This window comes from Schistocerca americana, chromosome 4 (genome assembly GCF_021461395.2).
Source record: "Schistocerca americana isolate TAMUIC-IGC-003095 chromosome 4, iqSchAmer2.1, whole genome shotgun sequence".
Taxonomy (NCBI): Eukaryota; Metazoa; Arthropoda; class Insecta; order Orthoptera; family Acrididae; genus Schistocerca; species Schistocerca americana.
Genome location: NC_060122.1, coordinates 817267874 through 817291778, shown reverse-complemented (window position 1 = coordinate 817291778; position 23905 = coordinate 817267874). Strand labels below are relative to the sequence as shown.

Genomic DNA, 23905 nt, shown 5'->3' with positions numbered 1-23905 from the left:
ACATAAGGAAACCACAGACTGAGTAATCAGCTTTTGACAATTTTGCCATTCTGCTAGATTGCAATGGAGTTAATTTATTATTACTACACTCCTGGAAATTGAAATAAGAACACCGTGAATTCATTGTCCCAGGAAGGGGAAACTTTATTGACACATTCCTGGGGTCAGATACATCACATGATCACACTGACAGAACCACAGGCACATAGACACAGGCAACAGAGCATGCACAATGTCGGCACTAGTACAGTGTATATCCACCTTTCGCAGCAATGCAGGCTGCTATTCTCCCATGGAGATGATCGTAGAGATGCTGGATGTAGTCCTGTGGAACGGCTTGCCATGCCATTTCCACCTGGCACCTCAGTTGGACCAGCGTTCGTGCTGGACGTGCAGACCGCGTGAGACGACGCTTCATCCAGTCCCAAACATGCTCAATGGGGGACAGATCCGGAGATCTTGCTGGCCAGGGTAGTTGACTTACACCTTCTAGAGCACGTTGGGTGGCACGGGATACATGCGGACGTGCATTGTCCTGTTGGAACAGCAAGTTCCCTTGCCGGTCTAGGAATGGTAGAACGATGGGTTCGATGACGGTTTGGATGTACCATGCACTATTCAGTGTCCCCTCGACGATCACCAATGGTGTACGGCCAGTGTAGGAGATCGCTCCCCACACCATGATGCCGGGTGTTGGCCCTGTGTGCCTCGGTCGTATGCAGTCCTGATTGTGGCGCTCACCTGCACGGCGGCAAACACGCATACGACCATCATTGGCACCAAGGCAGAAGCGACTCTCATCGCTGAAGACGACACGTCTCCATTCGTCCCTCCATTCACGCCTTTCGCGACACCACTGGAGGCGGGCTGCACGATGTTGGGGCGTGAGCGGAAGACGGCCTAACGGTGTGCGGGACCGTAGCCCAGCTTCATGGAGACGGTTGCGAATGGTCCTCGCCGATACCCCAGGAGCAACAGTGTCCCTAATTTGCTGGGAAGTGGCTGTCCGGTCCCCTACGGCACTGCGTAGGATCCTACGGTCTTGGCGTGCATCCGTGCGTCGCTGCGGTCCGGTCCCAGGTCGACGGGCACGTGCACCTTCCGCCGACCACTGGCGACAACATCGATGTACTGTGGAGACCACACGCCCCACGTGTTGAGCAATTCGGCGGTACGTCCACCCGGCCTCCCGCATGCCCACTATACGCCCTCGCTCAAAGTCCGTCAACTGCACATACGGTTCACGTCAACGCTGTCGCGGCATGCTACCAGTGTTAAAGACTGCGATGGAGCTCCATATGCCACGGCAAACTGGCTGACACTGACGGCGGCGGTGCACAAATGCTGCACAGCTAGCGCCATTCGACGGCCAACACCGCGGTTCCTGGTGTGTCCGCTGTGCCGTGCGTGTGATCATTGCTTGTACAGCCCTCTCGCAGTGTTCGGAGCAAGTATGGTGGGTCTGACACATCGGTGTCAATGTGTTCTTTTTTCCATTTCCAGGAGTGTATATTATTATTATTATTTCTTCTTTCCTTTCTCAGACGTAATGTCTGGTTAAAAATGGAAAATTATTATTATTATTATTATTATTATTTATATTTTCGATTATTCCCATTTAAGAGAGTGTTTGAACTTGAATTCCTTTATGATGATTGTTTATGTTTTTTCTGAGCCCAAATTTTCTTCATGTGTTCACTGTGTTGTTTCTTTCGCTCTGCTGTCCATTTGCATCCTGGTCTCTTCTGTGTTGTGGTGTCAAATTTATGTTTTTTGATGATAGAACTGAATTCAGGAACATTTTCTGCATCATTTACTGTTATGTGTGCTTGTCTGAGGTCCTCTTCAACTTCTTTTATCCATTTTGTTTTTCCCCTGCCTGAGTTGATGACTTTAAGAATTCGCTTTGAAATTCTGTTTTCATTCATCCTGTGGATATGTCCGTAGAACTGCATTCTTCTTTTCCTTATTGTATCCGTAATCTTGTCTGTGTATTTATATAATTCTGATGTTGGTCTCTTCTTCCAGATTCCTTGCTCTTGTATCGGGCCAAAAATTTTCCTGAGAATTTTCCTTTCTTGTTTCTCTATTTCTTTGATTTTAGTTTGCCCACCTATTTGTATTGTTTCAGATGCATACAGTGCCTCCGGAAGTACGACAGTGTTGTAGTGCCTCAATTTTGCGTTAATGGATATGGACTTTTTGTTGTAATAGTTCCACGTGAGTTTATATGCTTTCTGTAGTTTTTTAATTCTTTCCTCATTGGCCTTTAGGTTGATCCCTGATGGTTGGATGATTTCTCCCAGGTACTTAAAATGTGGTACTTGTACGATTTTCCCATGGGTTGTCACAATAGGCAATTTGTCTTGTGGCACTCTTTCTATGTACTGGGTTTTCTCATATGAGATTTGCAGGCCAGTTCTTGGTGCAATTTCGTGTAACTTCTCTATGGTGTTAGTGGCTTCTTTTCTATTATTTGTGAGGATTGCAAGGTCATCCGCAAAAGCTAAACACTTCACATTGAATCTATTATCTCTTCTAATGCCAAGTTGGATTCCTTTGACTTCTTTTTCTCATGTCCTTATAAATTTTTCAAAAATGATGTTAAAGAGTAATGGTGAAAGTCCGTCACCCTGTCGCACTCCAGTTTGGATTTCAAATGGTTCCGAGATATCCCCCATAAATTTAACCTTGGAGACTGTGTCAGTTAATGTTTCCCAAATGATTGCTCTTGTCTTTCTGTCAATGCTGAATTCTTCCAGCGTCTTGCAGAGCGGTACTCTGTCTATTGAGTCGTAGGCCTTTTTAAAATCTACAAAAGTAACCACTGTGTTACGGGTGTTTCTCATCTGGAGAATCATTTTCAGATGCCAGATCTGCTCTGTGCTTGATCGTCCCTTGCGAAAACCAGCCTGGTATTCTTCTATTTGTGGGTCAGCTTGTTCTTCTAATCTGTTCATGAGAACTTTTGATAGGATTTTATATGTGAGCGGTACGAGTGAGATACCCCTGTAATTATTTGGTTCAATTTTGTCCCCTTTTTTGTGGAGTGGATGGATGAGTGCGCATTTCCATTCAGAAGGGATCTGTTCTGTTTCCCAAATGTTTAATATGATTTTGTGAATTTTTCCTGTTAATCTTTTATTATTATTATTATTATTATTATTATTATTATTATTATTATTATTATTATTATTATTTCAAAAGTCAGAGTAATTTAATATGGGCTTGCTAACAATAAGTGTTGCCGCCAGTTTCGTAATATTTGCTACCACATGTGATGCTCGTTGACTGACAGTCTTAAAAACTTTCACTTCTGTTGTTGAAAATTAAGTGCGTGTCATCAGAATAGAGGGATACTTTTCTTGTGGTCTGTATCTCTTAATGCAAGGAAGAAAAAGAAACAAACTGTTGCAATTTAACATAGAATCAAACTTCTGTTCCTTGACAAAGAAAGCCTGCATTTTCACCATTCAGTTACAGTGATAACCAAAAACAATGTTGTTAAGGAGCTTGATAGTGTACAAATAGCTAATAACACACTCTCACCCTTTGTGTCCTTCAGAAAAGTTTTTCTCTGTTCACAGAAAAGGTCTATAACACAGACAGGACCAGTTTTACATGATATTTCAAGTAATTATTCCTCTTCCACATATATGAAAAAAAAATTGCATTTTGCATTTCATTTGCACCAGTCTTCGACACTGGCTTTGATTCTCACTGCCACTTTTTGTGCTGTCAGGTATATTGGTGTAAATAACAAAAGATGTTGGAGGTTTGTATTGTTATTGTGGCAAAATAAAAGAAAATCTCAGATGGAACGTGCAGCTATTAAGGAGAGAGTCTTGGGTGATAAAATATAATAAATTAAACAAGATTATAAGACCCCTTGCTTTTCTCCTTAAGTCACTTCATTTTCTTTAGCATTTGGAACTCTATTGAGAAATGTATGTATCTAGCATTATGCTCATCCCAGTATCCTTGAGTTGTGTGCAGCTAGTCAATGGTTGTGGATCAGCATGTGTCCGTGGAATCTTCCGCAGTGGCATGCCTCAACACAATGTTCTCGATTTACAAGCCATGTCATTTTAAATTAATTTTTTTAATAAATCAATACAACCTCTCAGTGCTTTTGTGTCCCAGTAATGTACACATCTGAAGGGGTTACAATAGTCATTAGGATGGAAAGTGACTACATGTTCCCACGGAAAAGTTTCTTATTTAATTAGTCAAAATTCATTATGATGCTTACATCATCATCACTTGGAACCTTGATTTGCTGATTCAAACACTTTTTACTCTTGGTGAAGCTTGATTTGGCACTTAGTTTCTGGATCATAAGTGAAAAACCAAGATTCATCCCATGTAATCACGTTTTCAAAGAAATTAGGATCACTTTCAGTGCTTACACTTTTCTCATGTTCAATTGACTACGTAAAATGTGCCTTACACGTTCTTCTCAATTCCTACAGTCTCAGCAATCAATCGAATACTCAATAACAGTCAAATCAAATCATATTACCTACTTTTTCAATAATTTCATCTATTTTTGATACTGAAGGGTGTCCAAGATGTGTTTCATCTTCAACATCTTCTGGGTCATCTTACAAACCATTTAAAAAATTGCGGACATGACAAACAAGTCTTCACCATACACTTATTTCAGTAAGAGATTGGTTTCAGTAGCAGTTTTTCCAAGTTTCATGTGAAACTTCGCAACAATTTCTTGCTCTATTATTACACATATCATTTTTCTGGCAAAACAAAACATCAGCTCTTAACACAAATGATGACTATGGCCACACTGATTTGTCATTAGACACCAGAGATGTGACATTTGATTGAGAAGGCTTCATGCTTCACAGCTATTGGCCATTCATCTTTGGCACATCCATACCTACTCTATGACGAAACCATTCAGTGACATCTTGCATATTAAGTGATCTAGACAGTTGTATTCACAAAAAAATTTACAGGTAAAGTTTAATTATGCAGCTGATGTTTATGCAACACAGTGAATTTCTGTAAATATTTCAACACTTCTGAGAACCTTATGACATCTTCCTTACTTCATGAATGCATATAATTTATTTATCGGTGCGTTAATATAATTACTTATATATTTACACCTGGAGTGGATGTAAGTAAGGGCAATGTGTAACAAAGTATTTTTGTTGTACACATCTTGTAATATGCCTGAGTCGGGTAGCTGGTGATTCCTTCTAATTAAAACTCCAGGTCATACAATTTGCGGCGGTTTAGTTTTTGATGAAAATATTTTTCCAAAGTCATTGCAGAATACATCAAACTTCACATATAGTCTCTTTGACAATCCAACAGTTGACAGACTGAGTTACTGAAAAGACTTGACTACAAAGTGAACCCCTGACGCTGCATTGCTGCGTTTGCTCATATATATTCCAAACAATGAGTGTTCATTACTTCAATTATTACACCATAATGAAATTAATAGTTACAATTAAAAGTTACAAATATGTAAAAGGTTGACAATAAGATTACTTACATCATAAAATATTAGTTCATTACAGATGAGCTTTAGGTTAGAAATTGTACAATTTAAGATTGAAAATTAAATATGACTCTTTTATAATAATGCATCTCATTAATTTAATAAATACAAATCAATTATCGATCGGGAAATATTGCTAACATTTACGTAATATATACACAATTTGTTTAACTTCTTTAATGGCTCATAACTTTGAAATATGCATCCAAACAGAAGTAATGGAGTTAATTACATGTGCTAACAATGATCAGTTAATTATTTTAGTAATGGTATTAATTCTAGTTTACAAATTTGGGTTTGAAATTACATATCACTTGAAATTATGTGAATTTAAATTTGGTTCTTGCTTTTTGATCGATTTACAATAACATTTTCCAAACTGAACTTTTGAGATCTAATTGCAGTTAATTGACGAAAGTAATAACGATGCTAACATTTATAACTACTTCTAATCAAATGAATTACATACTGATTATTATAGTTCTGAGTAAGTGTTGATGGTTCATAGTATTATATAGTACAATTACATAACAGGGAAAGATGCCATAGTGGCATGATTTTTATTCTTTGTGTAACAGAAAGTACTGATAACCGGCTACAAATTCCGGGTATCAAATATTATAGTAATGTTGGGGGGGGGGGGGGTGTATGTTAAACCTCTTCCATAAATATTTCTCTTGTTCATCAAGGTATAATGACTTTTGTGGTGTCAGTAAAGTGTAGTTGCAGCATATGTAACTTGTATGTAGTTTCCAGATGTTAATCTGTTCCTTACTTTTCCCTTATGAGAAGGCTGTTGCAATATGTGAGTGGAATTTTGTCATAAAAATATTAGATGAGATCTTCTCAAACAGGCTGATGACATAACTTTATTGCAACTTGGGTTACAGTTTTTTACAGAATTACCTTGGTTAATCAATATAGAATGGACAGTGAATTGCACATTTTTATTAATAATTCGTAGTGTAAACCACATACAATATCAAAAAAGACAACAAAATTAGTTACCAGATTTTACTTGTTTCAGATTCTTACATAAAAATTACTCATCACTACAAGCTGTACAGGATTACCACATTGCAGCACCTGAGTATCACAGAAAAGCTGTGTGATTGCCTCTCATAAGTATTTTTTATTCTATCTTGCGTGTTTATAAGTGTTAGCTTGTAGTTTGTCACAGTATTTAGAGTTTAAGACTGACTGTGCATTCTGCTAAGGCAATTTTTGTAAACACTGTATCCAAATAACAATCACATTGTATTTGGGGGTCTGTATTTCTCATGGTTTAATAAGTTGACTGCCAAAAAACAGTTTGAGACCTTGTATGTGTTAAAATAGTGGAAACAGTTGTATTGATACCACCACATTGCACAAGGGTGTATCTGAACATCCAGTAGAATAAGAAAATACCAATATTTGTTTAATAGAGATTTACAGTGATCTGAATTCTCATTAATATATTTGCCATTTCAGTAATCTGATTGCAGTTGTATTGTACACTCACATGCATATTTGAGGAGGCTTCCTTATTCATTGTGTTTCTGTTGAGTATGTTTTATGAGAACATATTCAATTGGTCTTTTGATTGTGTATATGTATTCTGTTTGCAAAATGTACATGTTACAGCAGAGAAATTGTAACTCCTTTTGCAGTTGCTGTTTAGAAGTTACAAATATATATATGTATTGTCTGTGCTTGCTTTCCACTAAAATTGGTTTGAGACTGCTGTTTCTTTCTGGCTTTCATTATTTTGCAATAAAAGATGGACTTACAGAAAGCAAGGACTTTCTGGTGGAAAAAGTTGTGTGTTTTATTCCAAAAGTAAGTTACTAGTTAAAATAAAACCTTACTTTCTTCCTGTCATATAAATTTTTAATATAAACAGTTTCATTCTGCCTTGTTTTCAGATAGATATGATTTTTAGTCACATTTATCAGGGATTGTAAGCAACAATGATTAAATTTTTATACATCCCAAAGTCTGATTGAACAGAAGAAATTCACATTTTTATGAATTTGTGGTTCATAGTGGAATTGCGCCTCAGTCAAAAATGATAGGCCACTGTTACAAATTCTGATACTTACACAAGATAGAATCATTTGTAAATTATGTACTCGTTCACTATGTCTAGCTCAGAATCAGTAAAATTCATAAATCTTCAGACAGTGTACATACTTGAGATTTTGCAGCTTTTGAAAGCCATATGGTGGTGCAGTAAAATCATAGTGCCATTATTCTTGAATGTTCATGTTATTTTCTAATGTTTAAGATTTCTAGAAAATGTGCCAGTTCAGTCTGTATCAAATATCTAAGCATTTGCTATATCTCCTGGCCATTTCAAATTAATGGCTACGCTAGATGAAGAACAATGACATTGGCCATTTCATAAGTTACTTATGTTGTATGAAGGAGGTGGCACACACCCCAACCCTATCTGTAGCAATCGGTGCACAGGGTATAGCTAATTTACTGTGCTCTCTAACCCCTGTCTATAAGGCTAAAGAAAATTAGAACAAATAGTATACAACATTTGCTCTTTCAGAAATTTCTGGTGCCACATATTATAGGAAATTCTGGAGTGGTTGTAGAAAATATTTGTATCTTGAGGCTTGCTTTTTTCATATGTTCTGATTAGTGACGTTATGTATGAGACTTTAAACTGAGAAAACAGATCAGATTTTCAGAGCATCTAACTTTGCTTATAGAATTTTGGACGCAGGACACTGTATTAATTCTCTTTTCGAAAAATGTAAACTCTCCATTGACATGTTAAGTGTTGTTTGCTTTCTTGTAATGAATTGGCACTCATTTTGTGATCAACTTCTCTTGTTGTATGTGACAACTGTTCACTTGTATCTTTATTGATGTGTAACAAATTTTTCCCCCTCTTCCTTTTTGCACATGAATGTGATAGTACTGCTACTCCATATGACCTTGTTGAGTAATGCACAGATAAATTGTTTTGACACAGTCTAAATACTGAAGATCATTATTATTATTATTATTATTCAGAAAGTGACCATATCGTAGTGAGATGACAGACATGAGTTACCTGAAATATACTCAGCTATTAGATTTTCTTAATCCCTTATGTTAGTTACAAACTTGACTCAGAAGCTTACAAACACTATAAAATGTAAATTTGATACATTTACTCTCTCTCTCTCTCTCTCTTTTTCTCTTTCACTCACTCACTTACTCAGTTTCTCTCTCTCTCTCTCTCTCTCTCTCTCTCTCTCTCTCTCTCTCTCTCTCTCTCAGCACAGTTGTCTTACAGCAGGTCTAAATGTTATGTATACACCTTTACTTGCATAAATATTGAAACAGGTGGTAGTGCAAAAGATGGAGAAGGAAAGACACATAAAACTTCAAAACTGTTTCAACCGTCATCTTCAGTTCATGACTTTTCAAATACAGATGATTAGATGTCTATTTGAATGGAATCATTGATCTGCTTGGTGTATAATTGGAACTCGCCACACAAGCTGAGTATGGGGCCTGTTCCTGTAGGCACCTGTGGCCAATCAAAACCCACTAAAGGTGGATTGCTTTCAACACCTTTAACTTGTTAACTGCTGTGAGGCTTCCAGCAGACACAGCAGAGGTTCATACCTGATGGCGAGTGCCCACCGGTGGCCACACACTACTCTCTGTTTAGTGCAGTATATGTTTAGGTGGAGCGTAAAGTTGCAAACAACAGTGTTCAAAAATTTGGACGATATCTTGTACCAGATTTCCTGTACACTGGTGTGAACTCAATTAAGAAGTACAAATTAATCCACAGTAATGCACTACATACTGTAAACAAAGTGTAGCATGTGGCCACTGGCAGCACACACCACCAGGTGTGAACCTCCACTATGTTCTCAGGTCACCTCACAACAGCCAACGTGTAATACATGACAACTGTCTTAACTTACTTGTTGAAGCTGTAAACTATGTCCTACATTTCAAGTATTGGTGGATCCAAAAGGGAAAATGCTCGCACAATGACTTCCTTAACGATAATTTAAAGCCAGTGTTGAATACTTTCTGCCCACGCCTCAAAATGCTGTAGCAGATGTAGCCTTTGTAATGCTGGAGGAGGAGCATAAAATATCAATCATCTGTAATCAATTAATACTGCACCATAGGTTGTACTGCTGAGTCGATTTCAAGAATTGCTGTAGCAGACATTTTAATATTTAAAACTGATCCTTAGGGACGCCATTATTTTCCCACTTCTGTCTGGCGTTGTATCTTTGCAGAATACCTGGAAAATTATGTAGAAAGGAACAGTAAATATAAAGATATCAATTTATGTTTAAGGATATAGTCAATACCTCCTCCACTTACACTGAAAGGAACTATCTTCCTAGCTTCTAGAACCAAAGTATGATGTCAGTTGACAGTGTACTCCAGCAATTTTTCTATATACTTAATGTCGGCAGCACTAACAAAATTACTAAGCAGTGTTCAGTCGTTCCTTGGTTTCAGGAGAGGGAGCATGATTGCTTCACTCCACAAGTGGTGAAAATATACAATCAGCAAAATTTCATTAAAAATGCGAAGAGGATTCTTCTGCATTACTTTACAAGAAGTTGTATTTTATTTAGTCATATCCAGGAACAAGTTTGCTAATCCCAAACAATGTTTACTCTGTCTCCCACTGGGCGAAAGGGCTGTTGCAATGGTAGTCCAAATTGTCCTCCATTAACAAATGGTGGCTGCACAAACTAGTTTATGTGGTGCAGAATGAAAAGAAACATCCCGCCCTTGTCTTCAAATATTGTTAGACAATATCCCTGTTTCACAACAGCAGTTACTGGTTACCTGCTATGTCAGCCAGAATTCTCCCTCATGGCGTCCAGTACTTTTCGTGGAGTAATGATTCATTACATACAGAATCACCTACCACGAAGTCTCTGTACTCTCTGTTGTTCTCTACACTTTTGCACTCGTGTTCTGAAAGGCTGTGAGATTTGGTTGGCATTTGTACCATACTAAGTCTCATGTCTGCACCTAATTGCAGACTAGCACTTGTCATTCTACCACAAGCTGGTCCAGGCATTAGTAATTGATGTTTGAGAAGCGCGATGAATCACAGTTTTAAGGGGACCACACCCTGCCTGTCTAACCCATGTTAATTTAGGCAAATATTTGACCCATTTCTGAAAAAAACTATTTGATGCAGGACCTTAATATTTTTGTGTGTGACATGATGCTAATAGTCAACTGTACTAAAATCTACTTTATCCATTTTATAGTTTTAAGAAATACTTTTTTAAATTTATTAACAAGAAATATTAAGTTTTTTCTGCAGAAAATATTTTTTTGTGAACTTCCCTATGGGGGAATATTAATGAATGTAGTACCAGAGGCGGCTTTTTATGTTATGCAGAGTCTCTGAAAATTTCATTCATTTATCTATGATAGTTTCTGATATAATGGGGCATATGTACTGAAAATTTTAGTTTGCAGGAAATTGACTTTAAAGCAAAAACTTTTGAAATTTGTTACTTACATTTAATTAAAACTGTCCTGCTGCATATGATGGCCCTTCATTGGCCTCTAGCAGGTCTTCCAGCTTCTTTTTCACCTTCCTGGATGTTTGTCTTCCTTTCTTGGCCGTATTAGATACAGACCTGTCTGCATCGGCTATCCTCATTTTATCGCAATATTGCAGCCCAGTGATCATATTTTCACCAGGATTAATTCCCAGCTTTTTCAGTACCCAACACTTTCCAGTATTACCACAATTGAATGTAATAACAGCATCATGAACTCCTAGTTTTATTGTATGCATGCCTACAAATACAGTTTTAGGAAGGCGGTTCCAAATTATGCTGTTGAAACATTCATTTGGGTTCTGTGTCTGCCCATTCAGACATTTCCTTAGAAGGTCAGGATGAGCCAAGACTCTGAAAATAGGTTTAACTGCTGTAATAACAGCAGCAGGAAGAGAATGCTGCTGAGAATAAGATTCTCCAGTTGCCTGAGCCCTATTGTATTTGAAGCACGAATTTTCTCCTTATGGACACAATCCATGACATGGCTTAACATCAGTAGAGGACTTATGGAAGAATACGGCCCAAACATTTCTCTTCATTGCCTCCAGATTTTCTTTATTTCTCCTAATTGCCTGCCCATAGTATACCTGCAAGTTTTCTATTTCAGTTTTAGTTAACCGACCCTGTCTGGTCAACAATTTTCCATCTTCTAATTTTTTTCCTCTCATATCAACAGTTAGTTTTCTCAGCCTTGTTCCCTAACGTTTTTGAACATGGCCTACACATTCTATTTTGCTAATAATGGCATCTCCATATGGCTTAGAGTTCACCGCTTTGTTGTACGCCTTACTGTCATCATTGCCCAAATATTTGGTGTGCTGTACACCTCTTGTTTCTACAGATTGATGAAATATTTGTTGTACTTCCATACCACCACGTGTTCCTCTAAAATTAGCCACACAGTTGTGTTCTTTATGTTCATTTACTTTACAACATTTGCAATATTTAGACATTATCTCCACATCCTACACTTTACCAGTGTCTACACTCATAGCAGTCACTACTCCATTCAGAGAAGTATGTCCTCTTTTCTGCCAACTTCCATCAAGTGCAACTGCAGTATCCGAACATCCATCATTTTCTTCCACGGCTTCCCTAGCAGCCAGTTTCATGCTTTCCTCACTGACCTCACATACAGCTTTCTCTAATATTGCAGTCAGTTTTTCAAAGTTATTTGATGGTTGATGTAAGTTTATCACTGAACAAAATGTTCTCTGTGCAGCCATGCCCTTGCCAATTGATCGTAAGGCATAAACTAATCTAGTATTGATTTCATAAGGGCCACTTGCATCTGGTTTTGAAGAACTCATAAATGAAATGAGAAGAAGATAAATACATGCAGCAATGAAATAAAAACAATATGGGATATAGTTAAGTCAGAGACAGGTAGGACCAGAAAGGAGGAGGAACAAATAACTCTAAATATAAATGAAACCCTGGTAACAAACGCATGTTGTGTTGCAAACCATTTAAACAAGTATTTTGTCTCTGTTACTGATAGCATGGGGTTGTCAGGTTGAGTAAATAATGCAATGGAATATCTGAGACCAGTGCACACAAGCAATCTCAGTAAAATGGAATTGACACTTACACCCAAAGAAATAGAATCCATCATAATGTCCTTGAAATCAAAGCATTCTAATGGTTATGATAACATATCACCAAAGTTAATAAAAGAATGTTCATGTGAGCTTAGTCATATCTTGTTTGTGTAACCTTTCACTTGTCACAGGAACATTCCTGGACTGGCTTAAATATGCTGAAGTTATACCTCTCCACAAGAAAGGGGACAAAGAAATGCCATCAAATTACCGACTGATCTCACTTTTGCCAGATTTTTCAAAAATCTTTGAAAAGGTTATGTTCAAGCGTCTACTTAAGCACCTTAGTGAAAATAACATACTGTCAAAGTCACAGTTTGGGTTTCTTAAGGGTTCTGATACTGAGAAAGCTATTTACACTTACAGCGAAAATGTCCTTAATTCATTGGACAACAAATTAGAGGCAACTGGCATATTCTGTGACCTATCAAAGGCATTTGACTGTGTGAAGCACAGCATTCTTTTAAGTAAATTAAAATATTATGGTGTCACTGGTAGTGCTGCAAAGTGGTTTTAGTCATATCATACTAAAAGAAAACAAAAGGTGTCATTATGTAACACTTCAGCAGTAGGCAATCGGACATCATCTGACTGGGAAGAAATTACATGTGGTGTTCCCCAAGATTCCATACTAGGCCCACTACTGTTTCTTGTGTATATTAATGACCTGTCATCTGTTACATTACCAGATGCCAAGTTTGTCTTATTTGCAGATGATACAAACATTACAATAAATAGTAAATCAAATATAAATTTAGAAGGGGCTGCTAATCAAATTTCTACTGACATTAATAAGTGGTTCATAGCCAATTCGCTGTCATTAAACTGTGAAAAGACCCACTATATGCAGTTCAGAACTTCCAAGAGATTTCCTTCTGGTGTGTGTGTATAAAATATGACAACATGGAAATAGGAGAAGTTGAGATTGTAAAATTCTTGGGATTACAACTTGATGATAAATTCAGTCGGGAGCAACATACTAATGAACTGCTAAAGCGCCTAAACAAGCCTGTGTTTACAATGCGAATGATGTCAGACATAGGAGATATAAATATAAAAAAACTGGCATATTTTGCTTATTTTCACTCCATTATATCATATGGTATCATATTTTGGGGTAACTCCACAAACAGAGAAAAAATTTTTAGAGTACAGAAGCGTATAATAAGAGTAATGAATAGTGTAAATCCAAGAACATCATGTTGAAACCTATTCAAAGAATTGGGCATATTAACCACAGCTTCTCAGTATATTTATTCCTTAATGAAGTTTGTTATAAATAATACATCTCTTTTTCTAACTAACTTAGGAATGACAACAATATACACAAAGATTTAAAATCACTTACTCTTGCCCAGAAAGAAGTCCAGTATTCGGCAGTGCATATTTTCAATAAGTTACCAGCAACCATTAAGAGTTTAGTTTCAGACAAGGCACAATTTAAACATAATTTAAAAGAATTTTTGGTGGCCAACTCCTTCTATTCCATCCATGAGTTTCTCAGCAAGTGCAGTAGACCATTTTAATGAAAATTTATTATACTTTAATTTTTGGCAATCCTTGGTTGTAACAACCAAGTAACTACCTACTGTGTGAATGATGGATGGATGGAAAGCAGATGTAAGTCTGTAAATAGTGGAAATTTAATTTTAAACTTTGTGCGTAATCTGACTGTTCTTAACTGAGGATCATTGAAATGAATAATTTACCTTAATTTTTGACAATACTTGGTTGTAATAGCTAAGAAACTAGCAAATGTCTGAATGATGGATTTAATAAAAGCAGATGTAAGCATTAAACCCGTAAATATTAGAAGTTTAAATTTAATTCATGTACATAATTTTACTGTTTATTGACTTAGGATCATTAGAATTAATGAAACTCAAGTTTTTCTAATTACATTTTTGTAATGTGTTTTTCTGACATGTTCCACACCCAGGAGGTTCCCCCTTTTATGGGTCTATGGAATGAATAATTAATCTAATCTAATCACAGCTGAACATTTAGTGCAAATTAAATCCAAAGCAATTGCTAGGCCTTTTCTCCCACTGGCACTCTCACAAGTTTTCACACTCTGTGACTCACCACACTGTCTACATTGTACAAATTTAGGAATTACATCTGATAACATTTTCATATTTACAATAATGTTATTGCACCCCTTGTCACTTGCAGTAAATTTGTTGTAACTGTATTGAAATGGTGAGAGCTTCTTTGATGATGCACTTGTTGAAGAATTACAATTAGAAACATCATTGCCAGGCGACATAACCTCTTGTACAGAAAGGTTTCTAAACTTGTTTCCTCTAAATTGTCGTTTCTTGAAAATGTCTTTGCGTTTCGTCATCTTCAATAAACACAACAAAACACATGTAAACAAGCACTGCAAACGTAAGTATAACAACTACTCGCAAGCGCACTTGAACAATACTAACCGCGTGTTTGAAGGCGTGTTGTTTACAAACTGCAGAAACAAAAGAATATGAACCGTTGCTTTCCAAGGGTAGCCAACACACTCGGGAGGAGAAAAAAAAGAAGAATCCCTAACGTGCAATGTAGGGGATATAAAGATCTAAAATATATGCAGAAAAGTGGGTGTGGCTCATAAACACACATGGTAGGAAAATTCTCTTTAAATGCTCGAAAAAAAAAAATTTCTGCAAAATCCTTTTCAGAGTACTTAAATAAAAGCTTAATCTATCGAAATATGATGAAAACCGAAAATTAGTTTTTTTCTACCTGAACCACGGTGTGGTCCCCTTAACGTGATCCAACCAATCTTGAATAATACATAAAAAAGAATAGGCAGTTGCCTGTTCAGAGACCTCCTGAGCATCAGTCAAGCAAGATTTGTAACAGAGTACTGTAGTGCATGCTGTGAAAAGATATTTAGGGGACAACTCATATGGTATGAGCCCCTCAGCAGCTGAACCATGGGGCAGCTGAATGTAGGCCACCAAAGCACACTACATGCAGTAAAATCACATACAAACAAGGCAAGCTTGTAAAATAAGATTGGTGATAGCCTCAGTCTCAAGAGAGTCGTAAGTGACACATAAAGTGAGCAGATTGTTCTCCTAGATTAGGGCCAGCCATGGCATGCCAAATTCCACAGGTGGGCTGAGGCTCCGCCCATCTCATCTTTGTTCGGTGTTTCTTGGAAGTACTCAGTATAGCACAACATATAATTTAGTATTGCGTTGTGGCATTTTTTGGTTGGCACAACTCTCTTTAGCTCGGCAGAATCATAGTGTTTATCCTTCACTATTTGTTTGTGGTAGGGAGGACGTTCAGAGGTTCAGCGACTGTTTGCACAAAAAGAGGCAGCCTAGGTATTTATCATTATGAGCCTTTAAAATTGCTGAAATGTGAGAAGAGAGGGGTGAGAATTCTCAATATCTGTTATGCAGTAGCCTAATGAATGAGCTCTGCAAATTTGCCATGAAACAACATTAAAATACCCTCCAGAAAGAATTTAAAGATTAGTTGACAGAGAAAGAGGCAAAGTACAATAGTTAAGTCGAGGATAATGCTGGGAATGATGTTTCACTTTAAAACCCATTATTGTTGAGTTTATGTAGGAAAAAGGAGTGCAGGAACAAAAATTAGAATGTCCGGAATGGATTGCAGACCTTGCATTTTAAGAGGACTTGACTGCACACTGCCCACAGAAGACATTGCAAGATGTGAAACAATTTATTTTTAATTTTACAGTGATGCATTTAAAAATAAAATCACACCGTAGAAGGGACAAACACCATTCGGTTCCCTAAGCTCACTGACATTAAAGAAAACACAAGGTTTGAAGAATTTATTGTGGCTGTAAAATAATTTCCTTACATCTGTTTTTGAGACTGTTTGCCATATCAGTTGAAACCACACCTGTGTATGTGCAGGTGTAATTGATTGATCTCCACTGTAATTCCTATTTTAAAGACAAATCCTTTTATGTTAAAACTGTCCACATTATCTACATTGTTTTCCTCAGGTAGTGTGTCCATGCCTTGTGATGAGATAGCAGAAGTGGTACAGTAATCAACATGTATATGAGAAAAACCTTTTTTCAAATATGAAACTAATTAACCTGAGTGCGAAAATCTAAAAAGTTGTCCACATCTATCTGTATGCCGAATTTTTGTGCTAGATAATATAATTTTTATGTTTTCAGCATGCTGAAAAATAATTAAAATACTTACAATTTGTCTTGTTTGTGATCTATGCTCACTCTCAGACAGCATGCCATGGTGGTGGGAGAAGTGTGCAGCTAGGCTGAGCATTATGACACTCATACCAGGTAATGACTTGCGAGCCAAACACTTGGCCACTCCTGCTTAAGATAGAATGTGCACTACTACAAAACTGTTTCGATACTTATTACTAAAGAGACAGATAAATTCTATGTCATTCATATACAGAGCCAGTCCACCTTTTCCTCCTGCCTCCGTCACTAAGGAGGCTGTATTCTGTTTTAAGCTGGGATGTCTATGTTTAAAATGTCTCCTGATGATAAAAACACTGGATATCTCAAAGCACTGGGAGATTTTTTGATGCAATTAGTCGACTACAGAGAAGTTCCATGAGTAGTTATGGAAATAAAAGTCAGCAGGTACCCCAGATGTTGCTTGTTAATGCCTGATTCACACGAACAGACACCCACCTCATTTTTTGTATGGCACATCGTGAGGATGAGGTTTTTTAAAAATTTATTTATTATATAGGTATGTACCAACTTCACAATTCATCCTGTTAAGATAAACTTCCCAACATTCTACTGGCATAACAGCAGTTGTTGAAGCATACTACAGGACTGGAAGCATTGACCACCTACTAGCTTGAGAATCTTGGGTGTGCTAAATCTGTACCCAGCCTCAGTTGCCCAATGGCTTTTGAGATGCTCACTATTTATAAAAATGCAGATGTAGTAAAAATATTCAGTTCCATTATTTGCAGTTTTGTTCACAGATGAAGAAGTATATTGTTGGAACTGAAGGTGGTGTGGAGCCAAAGTAGAAAACAGCTTATTTATTGAAGGAATCCATGTGAAGAAAACTGTTGGTTGAAGCTTGGTAGTGGAAGGTTGAGATCATAAGATTCTGGGATATGAGGATTTCGAACCACATTCCAATCAAGCCAAAGGCAGGGTGAAAAATTCTTAGCCTGCCAAAGATATGGCATTGATGTGAAGAAATAATGTGTTAGTACACATTCTCTATGGAATAGTTGTCCTTTTTTGACTTTTATAGATGTTGTTTTGTCCTGGTTCAATTAAATTGATAACCAGCTTATTATGCCATCATAAAAGTCTTTTGTTTGGAATAGATTGCTATTGTAAAGTCATCCAAAGTGGGTAAGCCCCATAAGGAATATGATCCTTAGTTTTCAACATTAGGAAGCGGATGGCTGAATTCAATATGGCCATACTAATCTTTATAACGATACGTGTAACCCAAAAATAAGAACATAGATGGTGTTTGGTGATTGGCAACAGCTGACAATAGTTCATCAACAGCTGTCTGATACTATTACAGAGTACACTTTTCCACTCATTATGATGATCTTGAGCTATACACTGCTCTTACATGTTCTCCAGTCATTAACCCGGCTTTCATTAGTTTTTATTCTCAGTCCTTTCTTATACATGGGTGGTTTGAAAAGTTCTCGGAACGGGATAGGAAAAACATACATCATTAAAACTTTTTTCTTTTTTCAATGTACTCTCCTGGTAGATTAAGGCACTTGGTCCAACGGTGTTCCAGTGCCCGATCCCATCTCGAAAATGAGTTTCCTTCGGGCCTGCAAAATAGTTGTCAACTCCGGCTATCAGTTCTTCGTTTGAAGTGAATCTTCATCCACCAAAAAAAATTTTCAATTTTAGGAAGAGATGGAAGTCTGACCACACCATATCAGGTGAATAAGGCGGGTGTGGCAACAATTCATACCTTAGTTCATGTAATTTTGCCATGTCCATTCTCATGCGTGTTTGATCCAGCGTCAAGAGTGCCTGCACCCATCTTGCAGATAATTTTTTCACTTCTAATTCTTCAGTTAAAATGTGATATACCCCTTCAGATGACATCTGGCAAGCGTGAGCAATTTCACGCACTTTCAGTTGGCGATCTCCATGACCATTTTGTGCACTTTTGCAATGAATTCTGGAGTAGGGACACATCTTGGCCGACCACTGCGCAGATCATCATCTAAGCTCTCCTGACCAAATTTAACTTCATTTGTCCCCTTGGTGGCAGTTGAATATTAAGGAGCGGACCCCCTCAGTGCATTCTGGAAATCATACTAAAATGTAGACTTTCACGGTCGAAAATATCATGTCCGTTATAATTATCCGGGCTGTTATGCCGTGGTCTGTTGATGAATTGGGAATCGAGACAGAATTCATCAACCGACCACGGCATAACAGCCCGGATAATTATAATGGACATTCTGGAAATCAGCATGAATGTCCTTTGCTTTCATACCTTTCTTTCTTTACGAAGTACTTAATCACTGCTCGTACCTTGATTTTTTTTCCCATCTTCACAAATCACTAGGTGGGAACAACAACAGAGCCATGTCACCGCCATAGCTCTCTTCAAAGAGCACTGACGTGGTACGTGTTTACAGGTAACAGTCCAGTGAATATCACGTGAACAACTTGTTGCACTAGTGCTGACTCTCGTGGTGATTCCAAGAACTTTTCAAACCACCTTTGGTATCCAGCAGGGTACTTCCTTGGTCAATCAGCTATACAGTCACTTAGCTAAATTACCTGTCTACCTCCATTCCATTTCAGTCGTTATTATTTCTTCCACTGCATTTTTTTTCCTCTCTCTCCTAGTAATTTCCACTTTAAAAGTCTATGCCTCATTGCAGTAAGTAGAAAAAAATGTAATACATATCAGCAACAAACATCGCTTCTCAGATTGGTCGCTTAATATTGAAAATCCTGGTTCATTTACCAAAAGCACTCCAGCCCTTTTTCACACTCCACCCCATTTTTACCATTCTGTTCATTTCTTTGCAGTCAATTTAAATGCAAAAACACTAATGACATGACTTCACTGCTAATTTGTACAATTTTCACACTAGAGGCAAACAGCACATTGTTTTCAACACAAACGAAGGTCATTCAAAAATGATGCATTGTTACTTCTTTGATTTCACATTTTAAGGATCTGTAAATTACTGTAAGGCCTTGGCTAGTACATGAACAGTCGAGCGGCAGGCGGCAAAGTGGTGAGTGGCATTGGCTACTGTAGAAGCGACAGAGTGATATTTTGAGTGAAACCAACTGTTTTTGGAAAATGACTTATCGAAGGGCAGGGTAAATCACAGAATTCATTACATTATTAGGAGTAGGAGAGTTTGTGGACAGTACCACCATATGTAATGTAAAAAATGATGAAACTAGGTTTTTGTTTATACAAGAACATCTGCCTAAAAACATCCAATTACATACTCCAGATAATAGCTCCTGGCTTGGAAAAGTAGAGACCAGGTCTTCTAGTGCAATTGTCACCAGAAGAGAAATTTGTTGCAATGACGAGGTATGTAAGAAAGACATTTACTAAATTGCAGACATATCATTTAAAAAAATAAGCAGTTTCTTTCCAGTTTCAGTTATATATTTATTGTTTTAAGTTATCAAAAAATTGGCCTTATTTTATAATATACATATATATGAACCATGGATCTTGCCGTTGGTGGGGAGACTTGCGTGCCTCAGCGATACAGATAGCCGTACCGTAGGTGCAACCACAACGGAGGGGTATCTGTTGAGAGGCCACACAAACATGTGGTTCCTGAAGAGGGGCAGCAGCCTTTTCAGTAGTTGCAAGGGCAACAGTCTGGATGATTGACTGATTTGGCCTTGTAACAATAACCAAAACGGCCTTGCTGTGCTGCTACTGCGAACGGCTGAAAGCAAGGGGAAACTACGGCCGTAATTTTTCCCGAGGGCATGCAGCTTTACTGTATGATTAAATGATGATGGCGTCCTCTTGGGTAAAATATTCCGGAGGTAAAATAGTCCCCCATTCGGATCTCCGGGCGGGGACTACTCAAGAGGATGTCGTTTCAAGGAGAAAGAAAACTGGCGTTCTACGGATCGGAGCATGGATTGCCAGATCCCTTAATCGGGCAGGTAGGTTAGAAAATTTAAAAAGGGAAATGGATAGGTTAAAGTTAGATATAGTGGGAATTAGTGAAGTTCGGTGGCAGGAGGAACAAGACTTCTGGTCAGGTGACTACAGGGTTATAAACACAAAGTCAAATAGGGGTAATGCAGGAGTAGGTTTAATAATGAATAGGAAACTAGGAATGCGGGTAAGCTACTACAAACAGCATAGTGAACGCATTATTGTGGCCAAGATAGATACGAAGCCCACACCTACTACAGTAGTACAAGTTTATATGCCAACTAGCTCTGCAGATGACGAAGAAATTGAAGAAATGTATGATGAAATAAAAGAAATTATTCAGATAGTGAAGGGAGACGAAAATTTAATAGTCATGGGTGACTGGAATTCGAGTGTAGGAAAAGGGAGAGAAGGAAACATAGTAGGTGAATATGGATTGGGGGGAAGAAATGAAAGAGGAAGCCGCCTGGTAGAATTTTGCACAGAGCACAACTTAATCATAGCTAACACTTGGTTTAAGAATCATGATAAAAGGTTGTATACATGGAAGAACCCTGGAGATACTAAAAGGTATCAGATAGATTATATAATGGTAAGACAAGAGATTTAGGAACCAGGTTTTAAATTGTAAGACATTTCCAGGGGCAGATGTGGACTCTGACCACAATGTATTGGTTATGACCTGTAGATTAAAACTGAAGAAACTGCAAAAAGGTGGGAATTTAAGGAGATGGGACCTGGATAAACTGAAAGAACCAGAGGTTGTACAGAGTTTCAGGGAGAACATAAGGGAACAATTGACAGGAACGGGGGAAAGAAATACAATAGAAGAAGAATGGGTAGCTTTGAGGGATGAAGTAGTGAAGGCAGCAGAGGATTAAGTAGGTAAAAAGACGAGGGCTAGTAGAAATATTTGGGTAACAGAAGAAATATTGAATTTAATTGATGAAAGGAGAAAATATAAAAATGCAGTAAATGAAGCAGGCAAAAAGGAATACAAACGTCTCAAAAACGAGATCGACAGGAAGTGCAAAATGGCTAAGCAGGGATGGCTAGAGGACAAATGTAAGGATGTAGAGGCTTATCTCACTAGGGGTAAGATAGATACCGCCTACAGGAAAATTAAAGAGACCTTTCGAGATAAGAGAACCACTTGTATGAACATCAAGAGTTCAGATGGAAACCCAGTTCTAAGAAAAGAAGGGAAAGCAGAAAGGTGGAAGGAGTATATAGAGCGTCTATACAAGGGCGATGTACTTGAGGACAATATTATGGAAATGAAAGAGGATGTAGATGAAGATGAAATGGGAGATACGATACTGCGTGAAGAGTTTGACAGAGCACTGAAAGACCTGAGTCGAAACAAGGCCCCGGGAGTAGACAACATCCCATTAGAACTAATGACAGCCTTGGGAGAGCTAGGCCTAGCAAAACTCTACCATCTGGTGAGCAAGATGTATGAAACAGGCGAAATACCCTCAGACTTCAAGAAGAATATAATAATACCAATCCCAAAGAAAGCAGGTGTTGACAGATGTGAAAATTACCGAACAATCAGTTTAATAAGCCACAGCTGCAAAATACTAACACGAATTCTTTACAGACAAATGGAAAAACTAGTAGAAGCTGACCTCGGGGAAGATCAGTTTGGATTCTGTAGAAATACTGGAACACGTGAGGCAATACTGACCTTACGACTTATCTTAGAAGAAAGATTAAGGAAAGGCAAACCTACGTTTCTAGCATTTGTAGACTTAGAGAAAGCTTTTGACAATGTTGATTGGAATACTCTCTTTCAAATTCTAAAGGTGGCAGGGGTAAAATACAGGGAGCGAAAGGCTATTTACAATTTGTACAGAGACCAGATGGCAGTTATAAGAGTCGAGGGACATGAAAGGGAAGCAGTGGTTGGGAAGGGAGTAAGACAGGGTTGTAGCCTCTCCCTGGTGTTATTCAATCTGTATATTGAGCAAGCAGTAAAGGAAACAAAAGAAAAATTCGGAGTAGGTATTAAAATCCATGGATAAGAAATAAAAACTTTGAGGTTCGCCGATGACATTGTAATTCTGTCAGAGACAGCAAAGGACTTGGAAGAGCAGTTGAATGGAATGGACAGTGTCTTGAAGGGAGGATATAAGATGAACATCAACAAAAGCAAAAACGAGGATAATGGAATGTAGTCGAATTAAGTCGGGTGATGTTGAGGGTATTAGATTAGGAAATGAGACACTTAAAATAGTAAAGGAGTTTTGCTATTTGGGGAGCAAAATAACTGATGATGGTCAAAGTAGAGAGGATATAAAATGTAGACTGGCAATGGCAAGGAAAGTGTTTCTGAAGAAGAGAAATTTGTTAACTTCGAGTATAGATTTAAGTGTCAGGAAGTCATTTCTGAAAGTATTTGTATGGAGTGTAGCCATGTATGGAAGTGAAACATGGACGGTAAATAGTTTGCCAAGAAGAGACTAGAAGCTTTCGAAATGTGGTGCTACAGAAGAATGCTGAAGATTAGATGTGTAGATCACATAACTAATGAGGAAGTATTGAATAGGATTGGGGAGAAGAGAAGCTTGTGGCACAACTTGACCAGTAGAAGGGATCGGTTGGTAGGACATGTTCTGAGGCATCAAGGGATCACCAATTTGGTATTGGAGGGCAGTGTGGAGGGTAAAAATCGTAGGGGGAGACCAAGAGATGAATACACTAAGCAGATTCAGAAGGATGTAGGTTGCAGTAGGTACTGGGAGATGAAGAAGCTTGCACAGGATAGAGTAGCATGGAGAGCTGCATCAAACCAGTCTCAGGACTGAAGACCACAACAACAACAACAACAACAACATATATTTTGAAAGTAAACCTTGAATATAACCAAATTATTATACAGAATATTTAAATGCTCAAAATTTTCATGTGTTTAACGAGACAGTTTGTTCCCAAAAAGTTGTTTTCTGAATCAGTATAACTTCTGGTTGTTGATGATGACTCATAGTGTGGAGAATATTGCTGATCTGCCTTTCTCAGTTCATGTTCTTTTACAGTCTCCAATACACAACTTTCAGTTTTAGAGTGGAGCTGGAGCTTTTCGAGATCATC

At 37.8% G+C, this 23905-nt stretch overlaps 1 protein-coding gene across 1 annotated transcript in view; it reads left to right on the top strand.

Moving 5' to 3' along the window:
* Nucleotides 1-7330, top strand: part of LOC124612293 (mortality factor 4-like protein 1) — a 134615-nt gene extending 127285 nt beyond the window's left edge. Inside the window, exon 11 of the mRNA XM_047140401.1 lies at nucleotides 6558-7330. Coding sequence (XP_046996357.1) covers nucleotides 6558-6642 — 85 coding nt within the window. The 3' untranslated portion in view covers nucleotides 6643-7330. The remainder of the gene's footprint in view (nucleotides 1-6557) is intronic.
* Nucleotides 7331-23905: the final 16575 nt, after the last annotated feature.